Source organism: Embiotoca jacksoni, unplaced genomic scaffold, assembly GCF_022577435.1.
Source record: "Embiotoca jacksoni isolate LCO1_2020_lvr unplaced genomic scaffold, fEmbJac1.0.p SCAF_5, whole genome shotgun sequence".
NCBI classification, from domain to species: domain Eukaryota; kingdom Metazoa; phylum Chordata; class Actinopteri; family Embiotocidae; genus Embiotoca; species Embiotoca jacksoni.
The window spans coordinates 19,278,218-19,292,194 of NW_027185403.1; the positions used below are offsets into that span (position 1 = coordinate 19,278,218).

At 41.3% G+C, this 13,977-nt stretch overlaps 1 protein-coding gene and 1 pseudogene across 1 annotated transcript in view; one reads left to right on the plus strand and one right to left on the minus strand.

The window, feature by feature from the left end:
- Positions 1 to 625: 625 nt before the first annotated feature.
- LOC138211636 (uncharacterized) lies at positions 626 to 1,348 on the minus strand (annotated as a pseudogene).
- A 7,118-nt stretch (positions 1,349 to 8,466) lies between these two features.
- enpp6 (ectonucleotide pyrophosphatase/phosphodiesterase 6) overlaps positions 8,467 to 13,977 on the plus strand; it is a 30,442-nt gene continuing 24,931 nt past the window's right edge. The window contains exon 1 of the mRNA XM_069170964.1: positions 8,467 to 8,811. Coding sequence (XP_069027065.1) covers positions 8,556 to 8,811 — 256 coding nt within the window. The 5' untranslated portion in view covers positions 8,467 to 8,555. The remainder of the gene's footprint in view (positions 8,812 to 13,977) is intronic.

Consider the following 13,977-nt stretch of genomic DNA (forward strand, 5'->3'; position numbering starts at 1 on the left):
GCATCACTTTATCTGAACTCAGCACTAAATCTGATCAAAAGTCAGAGAATTCAGTTAGAAACTCTGAATTTTGATAAACAACAACAAATATAATCAATTTCTGTGCTTTCCAGTTTGGGTGTGAGAGACTAAGAGTCAGATTCTCAAATGATGTATAATTAAGTTTCGGTCTCGGATTAATTGATAAACTTGAGTGGAAGATTGCTGCCACTCCTCCTCCTCCGCGTGAATCTCTAGGAATATGATAATTCATATGACTGGGAGGAGTTGCTTCATTAATACTAACATATTCTTCCTGTTGCAGCCAGGTCTCTGTGAGACAGAGTAAATCAATCTGATGATCAGTTATCAAGTCATTTATTAACAGAGATTTAGACGAGAGAGATCTGATATGTAATAGTCTGTTTTTAAATGTCAGATTGTTTCGATCCATTAATTTGGTAGGATGAATTTTTATTACATTTTTATTGACATCTTTTTTTGGAGTATTTTTAAATATAGGTGGTCTGGGTACAGACACAACCTCTATAGGATGTTGAATGTTTTGGGTGAGTGACAGCTCTAAAGAAGCTGCAGAGGAGCATGTAACACTGCAACTCTGCGTCCTGGCCTCAACCCTGGGATGTCAGGTTTTATGGCTGTTAATAGTCATCACCATATTTCCAGAAAGAAGAGCTGCACCATCCAAAGTAGGATGGATGCCGTCTCTCCGGATCAGACCAGGTTTTCCCCACAAACTATTCCAAACGTCAATGAAGCCCACATTGTTAGCGGGACACCACCTCGACAACCAGCGGTGAAGTGAAGACGTACGGCAAAACATATCATCACTGGTCCGGTTAGGAAGGGGTCCAGAGAAAACTACGGCGTCCGACATCGTTTTTGCAAAGTTGCACACCGATTCAACATTAACTTTAGTGACCTCCGATTGGCATAACCGGGTATCATTACTGCCGACGTTAATATCAATCTGACTGCATTTACGATTAGCCTTAGCCAGCAGTTTCAGGTTTGATTCAATGTTGCCCGCTCTGTCCCTGGGAAGGCATCCGACTATGGCCGCTGGTTTCGCTAACTTCATGTTCCGCAAAATAGAGTCTCCAATAACCAGAGTTGGTTTCTCAGCGGGTGTTTCACCGAGTGGGGAAAATCGGTTGGAGACGTGAAGGGGTCGGTGGTGAACCGTGGGCTTCTGCTTGGGACTATGCCTCCTTCATACTGCCACCCAGCCGCCCTGTGGTCCCAGCTGTACGGGTGCTGCAGGGGACCGGCTAACTAAGCCTGCAGCCCTGGGCAGCTGCGCACCCCCTCCCTGAGAAGCTCCTACGGTTAGCTGGTTGTTTAGCATGGTGTACAGCCGCGATTCTAATTCGGTGACCCTGTTTGTAGACAGGAAGTGACGCAATATGCTCACCGTAACATCAGACGAGATTCCTCCAGTCAGTCCCGATCTGAGATGCGTAGGCTTGACATTACGAAAAAACACTACAGTACATGTGAACAATACTGTCAGAATGTAGACCAATGCAATCACCGTCATAATATCTTGAAGACCATTTTGATGAAAACCCTCTTCCATTTATACAAGTTGAAACAGATATCAAATCATTTAGTTTATGCCTGTTGCTCTTTTACTTACTTTTACACAAATAATCAAAATAGAGGTATTAAGGTTTTAAGGTTATAATAAAATACCAGAAAAATTAGATACAATCTGTATGAGAACAATACAACTGTTAACCATAGTTATCAAGCAGGGAAACCTGAGGAGCCATTAGAATGCATTACTGATTAACCCGGGATCATGTAAATCCAAACATCATAAAATTCATCATTTACATAAACCTTACAAATCCCCCCCCAACCCCTATCTAAAACACTGCATCCGGACATTCGTTACAGAGGTATGAACAATGAGTTCAGAAGCCAGTATCGTACATTAACTAAAGCCTCAGCTATTATTTGAGTGGTATAGGGCTGGGATGCACAAATATGATTTTCAGGAGAATTTGAACAATTAGTGTGAACAAGAATTTTTTAGATACTGTAGTCAAACCCTGCTTTAACAATTGTACATAACCTGTGGTGTTAATAGCTGTGAAATTAAGTCCAAGTGGGTGATAGTTTCCATTCATGGTTTTGGTTCTGTCCTCAGTCGTATCTGGAATGTTCTTTACGAGTGTCACCACATCAAAGTCCCTCTCTTTAGTCTGGTTCTTCATATTGGGGCTGGTGTTTCCGTAATTGTGCATTGGTACCATGCCAGCTTGTGTACTTGATGTTATCCTCATTTGGCCTCGCTTGGTTCCCAGCCTGAGCCTATTCAGCAGACAATTGACAAAGAACCATATTCCCCCTTGCCATTCCCATCCTTTGGGTCGATTAGTGTTGGACTGCAACGGCATTCCATTCTACTTTTATCTCGTACTTAACTTATCCCTGATCTGATCACTGGACTCGAAAACGGTTATTGGCTGGAGGCAAGCCCTGAGAGTGCAGCATTAACTCTGGGAACAAATCTCACAATACACAACATACACAACAACAAAGGTTGTTTATATAACTTATATCTACTGTCCATCTTGTAATAAGCATATTTGTAGTTAGTTAGTAGCCATAGTCAGTCAGTCCAGAGTTGTAGTCGTGCAACTTAAGTGATGATATCTTTCTAAACACCTAACTTCAGGAACAGATTTACAAATCAATCCATCAAATCAATCAAAACAAATAGGACAAGACAGATTATCAAGTAAAATATGAGAGCATATCACACCATATTATACTTAACGTCATTCCTATATACTTCACACATTTTGAGTTTTCTATAAAACCATACTTAAAATACTAGATTTGATTCTTTAATATCTGGATGCTTTTTATTTACTAAAGATTTATCTTGTTCAATTTATCTCTTCTATTATTTTGGATTATGATTAAAGTCCACACTGTTTTTGCCTTTTTATTAGTTATCCAATATGTTTAGAACTATCAAAAATAAGAAAATAATTATATAAGGCCCTACCTGTTTATCAAGTTATTTCTAGACTTTAAATGTTGTTAAACTTGCATAAACATGCTCAGCTTTGCTCTGAGTCAAAAGCAATCAATGTACCTAATCTAAGTAATAATTTAATTTAGTCTTTGAACATTACATAAATGCACACGTGGGGACATCTTGTTTCCCCCTTTATCAGAAATGTGCCGATAGATAGATAGATGGATACTTTATTAATCCCTCAGAGGGAAATTTTTACATTCCAGCAGCATGGTGGTCATAGCGTTAGTGGTGGAAGAGCCCTTTGATGTTGAGGGCTCTGTCGATGCAGCTCACCAGGGGGGACAAAGGGTGGAGAGGGGAGGCAGTTGAGGTGTGGTGTGTGGAGGAGACAGATGAAGGCTGTGAACTAAACCTGTTGAAGAAACAGTTTAGCTCATTGGCCCTCTCCAGGGATCCCCCTGGTTGTCTCCCTCCAACCTTGAAGCCAATAATCTCCTTCACATTGTTCTGCTGGAGTTTTGCCTCCAACTTCCTCCTGTAGGAGTCCTGGCACTTCCTGAGCTTCTCCTTCAGGTCGCTCTGCACTCTCCTGAGCTCCTCCCTGTCCCCAGACCTGAAGGCTGCTTTCTTCTTATCAAGAAGCACTTTCTTTCAGGTCATTGGTAATCCATGGCTTGTTGTTGGGGAAGCAGTGTAGTTTGGGATGGTATGGTGAAGTGTTCACAGAATTTGATGTATTCTGTGATGCAGTCCTTCATGCTGTGGTCCACACAGCACATCCCAGTCCGTGGACTCAAAGCAGTCCTGCAGGGCATCATTAGCCTCCTGTGTCCACCTCCTCACAGTCCTGGTGGTTACAGGCTGCCTCTGCACCAGAGGAACATACTTATGTGTCAACAGGACCAGGTTGCATGGAGAGGAGATTTCAGTGGTGCAACAGATACTATTTGTACTGCTATCAGAACTCTGCTAAGCATTGTTAGCAGTGTAACGTCATGAGAAGTCACAAGTGCAGCTAGGGTGGGGTGGTGCAAGGGAATGAACAAAGACAGGCAAAAAGCAAAAGGTTCCCAGAAAAAGGTGAGGTTTTATTCTTCTATAATTCAAGTAACTCTCTTTATCCAAACAAAAGTGCAAAACAAACAAAAAGAGTCCAAGTGAAGATAAGGGGTTGTTAAACTGAATAATGTTGGAAATAATGTCTGAGGCCACCTGGTACTGCTCCACTGCTTCTACCAACTCTGTGACCGTTGTTAATTTTTGGTGACTTATTACTTTTTTTGGGGCTCATAAGTCAGCGCTCTTAGGTAACAGTCCATAACTAGTCACTCTAAAGTCTGTGGGGCTGCTCTTGTCTGGTTCCAGCCACCTTCTCGTCACTGGTAATTTGAATTTGTGCATTTGGGAATGGGGCCCAAATAGCAGCTCAGTATCTCCCCCTTTAACTGGTCATAGTCTTGATCAATACTGGCATCTACATCTTGATAAGCCTCACCCGATAGAAAAGGAGCCAGCAGGCCCACTGTGTCTCTGGCCACTCCTCCCAAGTGGCTGTAGCTTCAAACACATGAAGATAGACTTCCACATTGTCTGTCACTCCTAGTTTCGGGATGAAGTCAGCAGCCTTTGGTTTTGACCTGGGTAGGTGTTGAAGCTCCTGCTCTTTTAGCTGCTTAGCCTTTACTTGCTGCTGCTGCAACAAGGCTGTACCGATTTCTTGCTGTGCCCTCCGGCTCTCCAACAGCATCTGCACCAGTTGCTCCATTTGGGTTGGGTGTCATTTGTGTGAAGGTCTGGAAAAAAAAAAAAAAAGAGTCAAAGCTTCAATACCTTCACTCCCGATCATCAGCACTTAAGCCCCACTGCCCGCATCCTCCACCATCTGTAACGTCATGAGAAGTCACAAGTGCGGGTAGGGTGGGGTGGTGCAAGGGAATGAACAAAAATAGGCAAAAAGCAAAAGGTTCCCAGAAAAAGGTGAGATTTTATTCTTCTATAACTCAACAACTCAGGTAACGCTCTTTATCCAAACAAAAGTACAAAAACAAAACGCGTCCAAGTGGAGATAAGGGGTTGTTAAATTAAATAATGTCAGAAATAAAAGTCAACTTAGAGTGTCCTGGGTTCTACCGGCTAGCAGGTTTTCTTCCTTTGGTTCCTCCTCAGTCTGGTTCTGTTCTTTAGGCAGTCCTCCAGTCCACGTGTGCTTCCCACACTCCTTCCAGCCATGTGCTTGCTCACTTGCTTGCTTGCTGGCTGGCTGGCTGGCTGGCTCGCTCGCTCTCTCTCTCTTCCCTTTGTCTGCTTCCTGCAGCCCTTAAGTCCTTCCTCAATCAGGTGGCTTAAACACTCACACCTGGGTGAGTGGTGAGGCATTCTGGGAGATGCAGTTTGTAGATCGGCGGCCATTTTGTGGTGGGGCTGCTGATCTACAAAGAGGATGCAGCACCCATCCACTACCTGGCCCCTTGTAACAGCAGTTGTAACCACAGGCTCAGCACCTTCTATGGTTGAATCCCACAGCTTGTCTGATTTTACAGGCAAAGTTGAATTGATATGTGATGAGAATTGCACAGAATTTGTTTGCGAGAGTTTTTTTTTAATTAAAAACTTGCAACCTGCTAACAGCTTATATTTTTTAAGACATCTTTTTAAAACTGCAGCCTGGGAGTCTGAACGAGCCTGTTTAACTTTTCTAACGAATGTCAAGTTTGATTTGGAAGGATTTTGAGATACAATTTCTATATTGTCACATCCGCAATATGGAACCAGGGATGGTGTACACACAATTAGTTAATCAAATTTTTTAACTTTTTAATGATTTGTAACTGGCATTAAGTCAGTGTGTGTTGTTCTTTTTTCTCTCTCTGCTCTCAGATAACACAGTGTTGAAAGTTGTCAGCTCTCACCCGTGGATGAGCATTGCGTCAGTCGGCCTACCTCCTTGAGTCGTCCCTCTCACCTCATGTCATTGTCCATTTCCTCCTGTGCAGGCACCTCCAGAAGGCTGTGGCTCAGATGGTAGAGTGGGTTACATACTAATCAGAAGGTTGGTGGTTTGATCCCCAGCTCCTCTTGTCCACATGCCTAAGTGTCCTTGAGCAAGACACTGAACCCTAAGTTGCTCCCGATGGTGTACCATCAGTGTGTGAATGTACTCCTGATGGCGGCACCTTGCATGGTGATCTGTCTCATTAGTGTGTGAATGGGTGAATGGGAAAAAACATGTTAAAACGCTTTGAGACCGAAAGGTGATAAAGCGCTATACAAGTATAGACCATTTACCAAGTGATGTTGAAAGGAGGAGCAGCTTCCGTTGTTGGTTCGGAGGAAATCAGCCTGCAGTTAAGTTGTGTCTCTCTTTGCAGCAGTCTCTTGCTCAAAGTCCAGCTTGGCCCCAGTCTTAGCACTTTCAACACTTTAATTTGTCTGTCAAGAGGCCCTTGGTACTGGGACCCCACAGCCCCCTCTGTGTTCCTAGCCCTTGAAGGATGGCAGCTCAGCCATTTCACTCACATCAGCTGGTTTGTGTCTCTTGGTTTGATATATTGTTGGTTTGCGGAGGGTTGTATGGTGGAGGCTGAGGCAGAGAACCATCAGAGGTGGCCTGCCGGACAACACTCGACCACCTGTGGAGCTCAGACAACATTGTATACAGGTAGCAGAGGGAAAACACAAGTTAGATTTGGTTACAGTTTAATTCTGATAGTTTTCAAGCAATTCTTATTTTCATTCAATTCAGTTCCTAAACTTTTTGTGATTGTTCAATTAGATATTTCAATTGTAGTGAAATTGATCTCACAATGTAACTGTAACTTTGTAGATTTGGTTTTGGAAAATGTTTGAAAGATAACCATCAATGTTATTATTATTACAAAGAGACTCAAATGTGCACCATAATATGATGTAGAGAAACATCCAAATTATATAGTTAATTTTAGAGACTTCTAAATTGTTTCTTCTCCCTCTCCATGCCTTTCCTGCATAAAAGACTGGAAACATAGTGGAAATTTCTTTCTGTTTTGAAACAGCATTTCTCCACAATTAGTCCTGTAATCACAAGCAACACTTAAAACAACAAGAAAATTAGTTCACAAATCTTACCACAGTACTTACAGACTTAACTGTACCAATTTAAAGTTCAGTTATTATTTGAGTGTCTAGTACACATTGGTTTCGATAAGGATAAGAATGTGTCTTCGGCCGAATACTGCCAGACAGAGAGTCAGACATGTTGTGTCCAGTGTGACCACAATCAACACTTATCAAGGACAGTTAGTTCCTGAGGTCGGGTGTCCTTTATGGGACCTTTACCCCACATTCAGGAAATCAGAGGAGTCTCAAAGTATATCAGGCCTAAACAATAGAGTTTCCTTGATAACATGTTTCCCTTTTTCCCATCCCTTTTTTCTCATTTTTCTCCTTGTTTCGTTACCGTATAGGTTTTCCTCCCTTAAAGAGGAGTTTTCCCTCTTAGCTTATATGGGAATTGTTGAATTGTTGGGTTTCTCTGTATAATGCTGTAAAATTCTTCTGTAAGGACTTTAATGTGTTAAGTGCCATGAAATAACCTGTGTTGTGATTTGGCGCTATATAAATAAAGTTGAATTTAATTGATTTGAATCTATGTGGCAGTTATCTTTAGGTTTCAGTTAGTCCATGTTGTCAACAGTCCACAGATTGGCACATCTCTTTAAGCCATACATTAATTGTGACTCATGTATGCGCAGTTTGATTGGCACCAAACACATGACCATGATCACAGTCATCCTTGCTTTCTTCACAGCCTTTGGACAAAACAGAGATAAACAAAAATAAAATGTCTGTCCTGTGTTGACTTTTAAAAACTAGAGCAAATCAAAATGTACTATAGTAGTACTGCTAAAACTATGAGTTTACCAACAAGTTTCCTGGTCAGAACTATGGAAATAAAGATAAATTACATAGCAAAAGCTTTTTCAAGTCCCTTTCTGTGGATCATTTCATCGGACACCGGCATTATCTCAGCGAGACGAGTTCAATTTTAGGGTATCTAGCTGTAAAACTTTGCTCTGTGATTGTTGGCCCCACCAACAGCTCATGTTTTGGATCTCTATGCTGTCCTTTTCTCTCTCTGCTCTCCCCTCACCCCACACGGAGGCAGATGGCCGGATTATGACAATTTTCTCAGCAAATCCTGAAACTGTACCCTATTTTTGCTCTTTTAATGATCTACTTTAAAAGAGAGTGGGGAGTTTATCCAATTATTCATGATATATTTTCATTTTGTGACATTGTAAAGGTTTGACTAAACTAACTCAAATATATTTTAAGTTTTCTCACGGGAGATTGGCATCTGTCAGGAGCTATATGTAAAATCATCAGCCACACAGAACAAATTACGCCTTCCCACAGAGGCGGGCGTTATGGCTGCGTGTAATTACGCACCCATACAGACCCCACCCACCGCAGTTTGCGATTCGGACACCATTCCACCGCAGCTGTCAGTTCACTCAGTGAGAGAGCACTTGTTTGGTTCACCGTTTATGAGCGCGCTACAGAACAAGGCGACTGTATCATGTCCCTGAGACAGACACCCTTGTGCTCCCCGCGTCTCTTCTTCCAGCTGCTACTGCTACTCGGCACGGTACAGGGGGGTCTCGCTGCTCGTCCGTTGCTCGTCTTCCTAATCGATGGATTCCGCTATGACTACATGGATGACTTGAACACACTACCAGGATTTCGCGAGCTTGTAGAAAATGGTGTGAAGGTAGACTACTTGACGCCCGACTTCCCGAGTTTGTCATACCCCAACTACTACTCTTTAATGACAGGTAATATATCTACTTATTTATAGCCTACCTCTATCTGTTTGTCATGGGTGTACAGTACTAACACAAACATTTTAAGTAACAGAAGACATCAGTATAACTCTGGAGCCCACCTGGCCCCAATTTAACAGTTAATGTAAATACAGTTGATCAATAAGCCTAATAAATAAAAGACATGTCTTACATAGAAGAGTTCATCTGAAAGAGGACTACTTCTCTTTCTGGTCCACTTCAGCTCTGATTGGGCCTGTTCTGTTTTTGTCCTAGTTATGTTATCAGCAGGAAGTTGTTGTTGTTGTTGTTCCCAGAATAGTCATTTTAAAAATATTTTGTGTTAACATTCCTAAAATGTTTTTTTTTTTTTTATATCATGTTAGAATATATGTAACATTATAGGCTACCTTAATTCTTAAATAGTTATTAGTAGCACATTTTATTCATGTTCCCAGAATTTCAGTGAAGGATATTACACATATATACATTATATAAGTGTTTTGTGCTAATATTTTGTACACATGTTCAAATTGTTTTTAGAGAATGTTATACTTTCTGTAAGAAGAGCATTCTGGTAAAACATTAATAAAACATTGCATCGTTTTAAGCTAGAATAACATTAAAAAAAAACATAAAAACACTGCCAGGTAAAGTATAATACTTGTTAGTTACCATAGTCTTTCCATGAAAAGGGAAGACTGCTGAAAATTGCTTTGGCTGGGTCCATTCTTCGGTCAGTCTGTATTGTTATGGTTTGAGGCAGGTATGGTCAGACATGACAATCACCAAAATGGGGAGGAGGCATGAGACAAGACAGAGACAGGAAGCAAGTGATTTTCAAACATAAACTGGGAACACAAACCTAAAGTAAGGACTACAGCGGCAGGTGAGTTTACAAGTAGTTTTCATAATTGATCAGTGTATATATTGAAAAGTGTTGGGGATTTATTTCAACCTCGATGAACCTCACAACATTGAAAACATTTTGTTCTTTCTGCCCAATTTTTACTGCACAGTAATTTGCTGAGTATTTAAATTGCCTCTGATCATATATTTTGCCTCACCATTTACTGTTTTAAAGTAACTGATATCAAGTGATGCAAGTGATGTAAACCCATATGTAATTTAAAATAAAATGAAGACAACAAATCAAATGTTGAAACTGTTTTATGAAAAATATATGCACATTTTAAGTTTGATAGCATCAACACATTTCAAAAACATTGGGACGGACAAAAAAAGATAGGAAAAGTTGAGTAATGCTAAATAAAACACATGGTGGAAGATCTCAACTAATTAAGTTGAATGGCAACAGGTCAGTGACGTTGGGCATAGAAGAGCATACCAGAGGCAGAGTCTCTCAGCAGTGAAGATGGGGAGGGTTTCACTACTTTGTGATAGACTGTGAGGGGCAAATGGTGCAATTGGTTCTTTTGGGTTTTAAGAAAAAAAACAAAAAACAGAACATGTACTGTATATAAATTAACATTCTTGAATAGCAACTGCAGCGGCTTTATTTTAAACAGGCCTTTTCTTTGACAGTGTACAGTTGTTTACCTGCAGCCCACTCATCACTGAATGATCAATCCGCCCCTGCTCTGAGTGAAATGAAACTGTCTGAACCACAGCTCAGATGACCATTTCAGACCGAATTCATAAATGCACCCATAAGTATCAACTGGTTAATGCTTAGTATTGTTAACCCATGTTGATATTTAGTTGACTACTAAAGCACTGAGACATGAACTTCGAGCTTGTCGGTAACTTTCAACTGTCAGCGGCGACTGACAGCTGTCCCCCACCCTATTGGGAGGCAGGGTATGGTTGATTAAGAGGGAGCAGTGATAATACCTGAAGTACAGGGACTAGGAGGACTAGAAGCAGAGTAGGATGAAGTAGAGGTTAATGTTTGTTGGTGATCTTCTTTGTGTAGTGTTTCCCTGGTTCTGCTTTGGTTGATGCCGTTTCATTTCCTCTTTTATTGTCTGGAACATCAGGCAAATTGGTTGTCCTCCTGTAGCTATCTTATGGCATTTTGTAGTTCTTTGATTTGATCCGATCGCTGAAGGATCAGAGTATGGGTCTCGTTTTTCAGCTGGTTATCAGAGGTTCTCTGATGCAGGCTGAGGTGTCTCCCTAAACTCCATGAATTACCTCTCCAGCACTGAAAATCCATCTTTGAGGGTCTTTAGATTGTTGGAGAATTTTGTGATTTCAGGAAAGAGAGTAACTGAGGGATTGTTAGATGTAGTAAAGCTCTGTTTTTGTCAAGTGTTTGTATATGTGGACATCTTGAGACCCTGGAGCAAAACAGAAACACAGTGGAGAAGTTGAATGGACAAGAAGGAACCAATTTGCCAAATGTGTGGGAGCACGGAACTTTTAAGGAGTGCCACGCAGTGCCATGGTAGGGAAAAAAGATGTGTTGGCAGGCGGTGTTCAAATAGTCACGTGCTGTGAAAGTTTCTGTCTCCAAACAAGTTAGTGCAGGTGAGGAGCAATAAGGGGACACAGTAGCATGTTTAACAGTGTTTTGCACCACCTCTTCTTCTAACAACATTCTAGAAATGTTTGAGAACTGAGGAGAACAGTTGCTAGTATTTTGGAAGTGAAATGTTGTCCCATTTTTACCTGATATAGAATTTCAGCTGCTCAACAGTTCAGGGTCTCCGTTCTTGTATTTTTCATTTTATGATGCGCTAAATCTTTTAAATAGGTGACAGGTATGGACTGCAGGCAGGCCAATTTAGCACCCTGACTATTCTGCTATGGAGTCATGCTGTTGTCATACGTGCAGAATGTGGTTTGGCATTGTGTTGCTGAAATAAGCAGGGCCTTATCTGAAAGAGAAGGTGTCTGAATGGCATCATATGCTGCTCCAAAACCTGTACATATCATTTAGCAGTAATGGTTCCTTTGTCTCAGACCACCTTAAATAAGCTCAGGCCCAGAAAAGGTATCAGTGTTTCTGAATCATGTTTGTAAATGGTGATTTCTTTGCATGGTATAGTTTTAACCAGTATTTGTGGATGCAGCAATGAACTGTGTTCACAGACATGGTTAGGGTTTTTAGAAATGTGTCTGAGCCCAGACTATGATTTCTACTACAGAATTGTGTTATTTTTTTTTAATGCAGTGCTCCCTAAGAGTCGGAAGATTATCCCCAGCCAATATTTGATTTTTGGCTTTGTCCCTTGCGTACAGATTTCTCTGGATACACTGATTCTTTTAATGATTGTAAGTACTGTAGATGATGAAATCCTCAAATTCTTTGCAACTTTACTTTGTGGAACATTATTCTTAAATTGTTGCACTAGTTGCCCCTGCAGTTTTTCAGAGTGGTGAACCCCTCCCCATCTTCACTGGTGAGAGATTCTGCCTCTTTGGGATGCTCTTTTTATACCCAATAATGCAACACATTTCACAAAAGTTGGGACATGGGCCACAAAAGACTAGAAATGTTATGTCATGCTAAAAGAAACACCAAGAACATCTCAACTAATTAGGTTAACTGGCAATAAGTCAGTGTAACGACGCACCGCAGTTACCTATGCTGCAGACAGTATTTGAGATGTGGTGTGATGAAGGTGCCAAGAAGAACACACAATTTTATTGGATATGTTTATTGTTAGACTGTAGATGCTGGGAGCCATGTGCACAGCTGGGACACTGGGTTGTTCCTTTTGTTCTCCCTGGGAACAAACAAATAGACAAGTGCAGTGACAGAACAGACCTGATTGTGATAAATATCTAATTAGTTATGTGGCAGAATAATAGAGTATACAGTGGTGTGAAAAAGTGTTTTCCCCCTTCCTGACTTATTTTTTTGCATGTTTGTCACACTTAAATGTTTCAGATCAAACAAATTTAAATATTAGTCAAAGATAACAAGTAAACATAAAATGCAGTTTTTAAAATGAAGGTTTTTATTATCAAGGGAGAAAAAAAATCCAAACCCACATGGCCCCGTGTGAAAAAGTGTTTGCCCCTAAACCTAATAACTGGTTTGGCCACCCAGTAACAACTGCAATCAAGCGTTTGCAATGAGTCTTTTACAGCTGTGGAGGAATTTTGGCCCACTCATCTTTGCAGAGTTGTTGTAATTCAGCCACATTGGAGGGTTTTCGAGCACGAACCGCCTTTTTAAGGTCATGCCACAGCATCTCAATAGGATTCAGGTCAGGACTTTGACTAGGCCACTCCAAAGTCTTCATTTTGTTTTTCTTCAGCCATTCAGAGGTGGACTTGCTGGCGTGTTTTGGATCATTGTCCTGCTGCAGAACCCAAGTTGGCTTCAGCTTGAGGTCACGAACAGATGGCCGGACATTCTCCTTCAGGATTTTTTGGTAGACAGTAGAATTCATGGTTCCATTTATCACAGTGAGTCTTCCAGGTCCTGAAGCAGCAAAACAGCATATTTTACTGTTGGTATGATGTTCTTTTTCTGAAATGCGGTGTTACTTTTACGCCAGATGTAATGGGACACACACCTTCCAAAAAGTTCAACTTTTGTCTCGTCAGTCCACAGAGTATTTTCCCAGAAGTCTTGGGGATCATCAAGATGTTTTCTGGCAAAAATGAGATGAGCCTTAACGTTCTTTTTGCTCAGCGGTGGTTTTGGTCTTGGAACTCTGCCATGCAGGCCATTTTTGCCCAGTCTCTTTCTTATGGTGGAGTCATGAACACTGACCTTAACTGAGGCAAGTGAGGCCTGCAGTTCTTTGGATGTTGTTGTGGGGTCTTTTGTGACCTCTCGGATGAGTCGTCGCTGTGCTCTTGGGGTAATTTTGGTCGGCCAGCCACTCCTGGGAAGGTTCACCACTGTGCCATGTTTTCTCCATTTGTGGATAATGGCTCTCACTGTGGTTCGCTGGAGTCCCAAAGCTTTAGAAATGGCTTTATAACCTTTTCCAGACTGATGGATCTCAATTACTTTCTTTCTCATTTGTTCCTGAATTTCTTTGGATCTCGGATGATGTCTAGCTTTTGAGGATCTTTTGGTCTACTTCACTTTGTCAGGCAGGTCCTATTGAAGTGATTTCTTGATTGAGAACAGGTGTGGCAGTAATCAGGCCTGGGTGTGGCTAGGGAAATTGAACTCAGGTGTGATAAACCAGTTAAGTTATGTTTTAACAGGAAGGGGGCAAAACCTTTTTCACACCACTGTATATATTG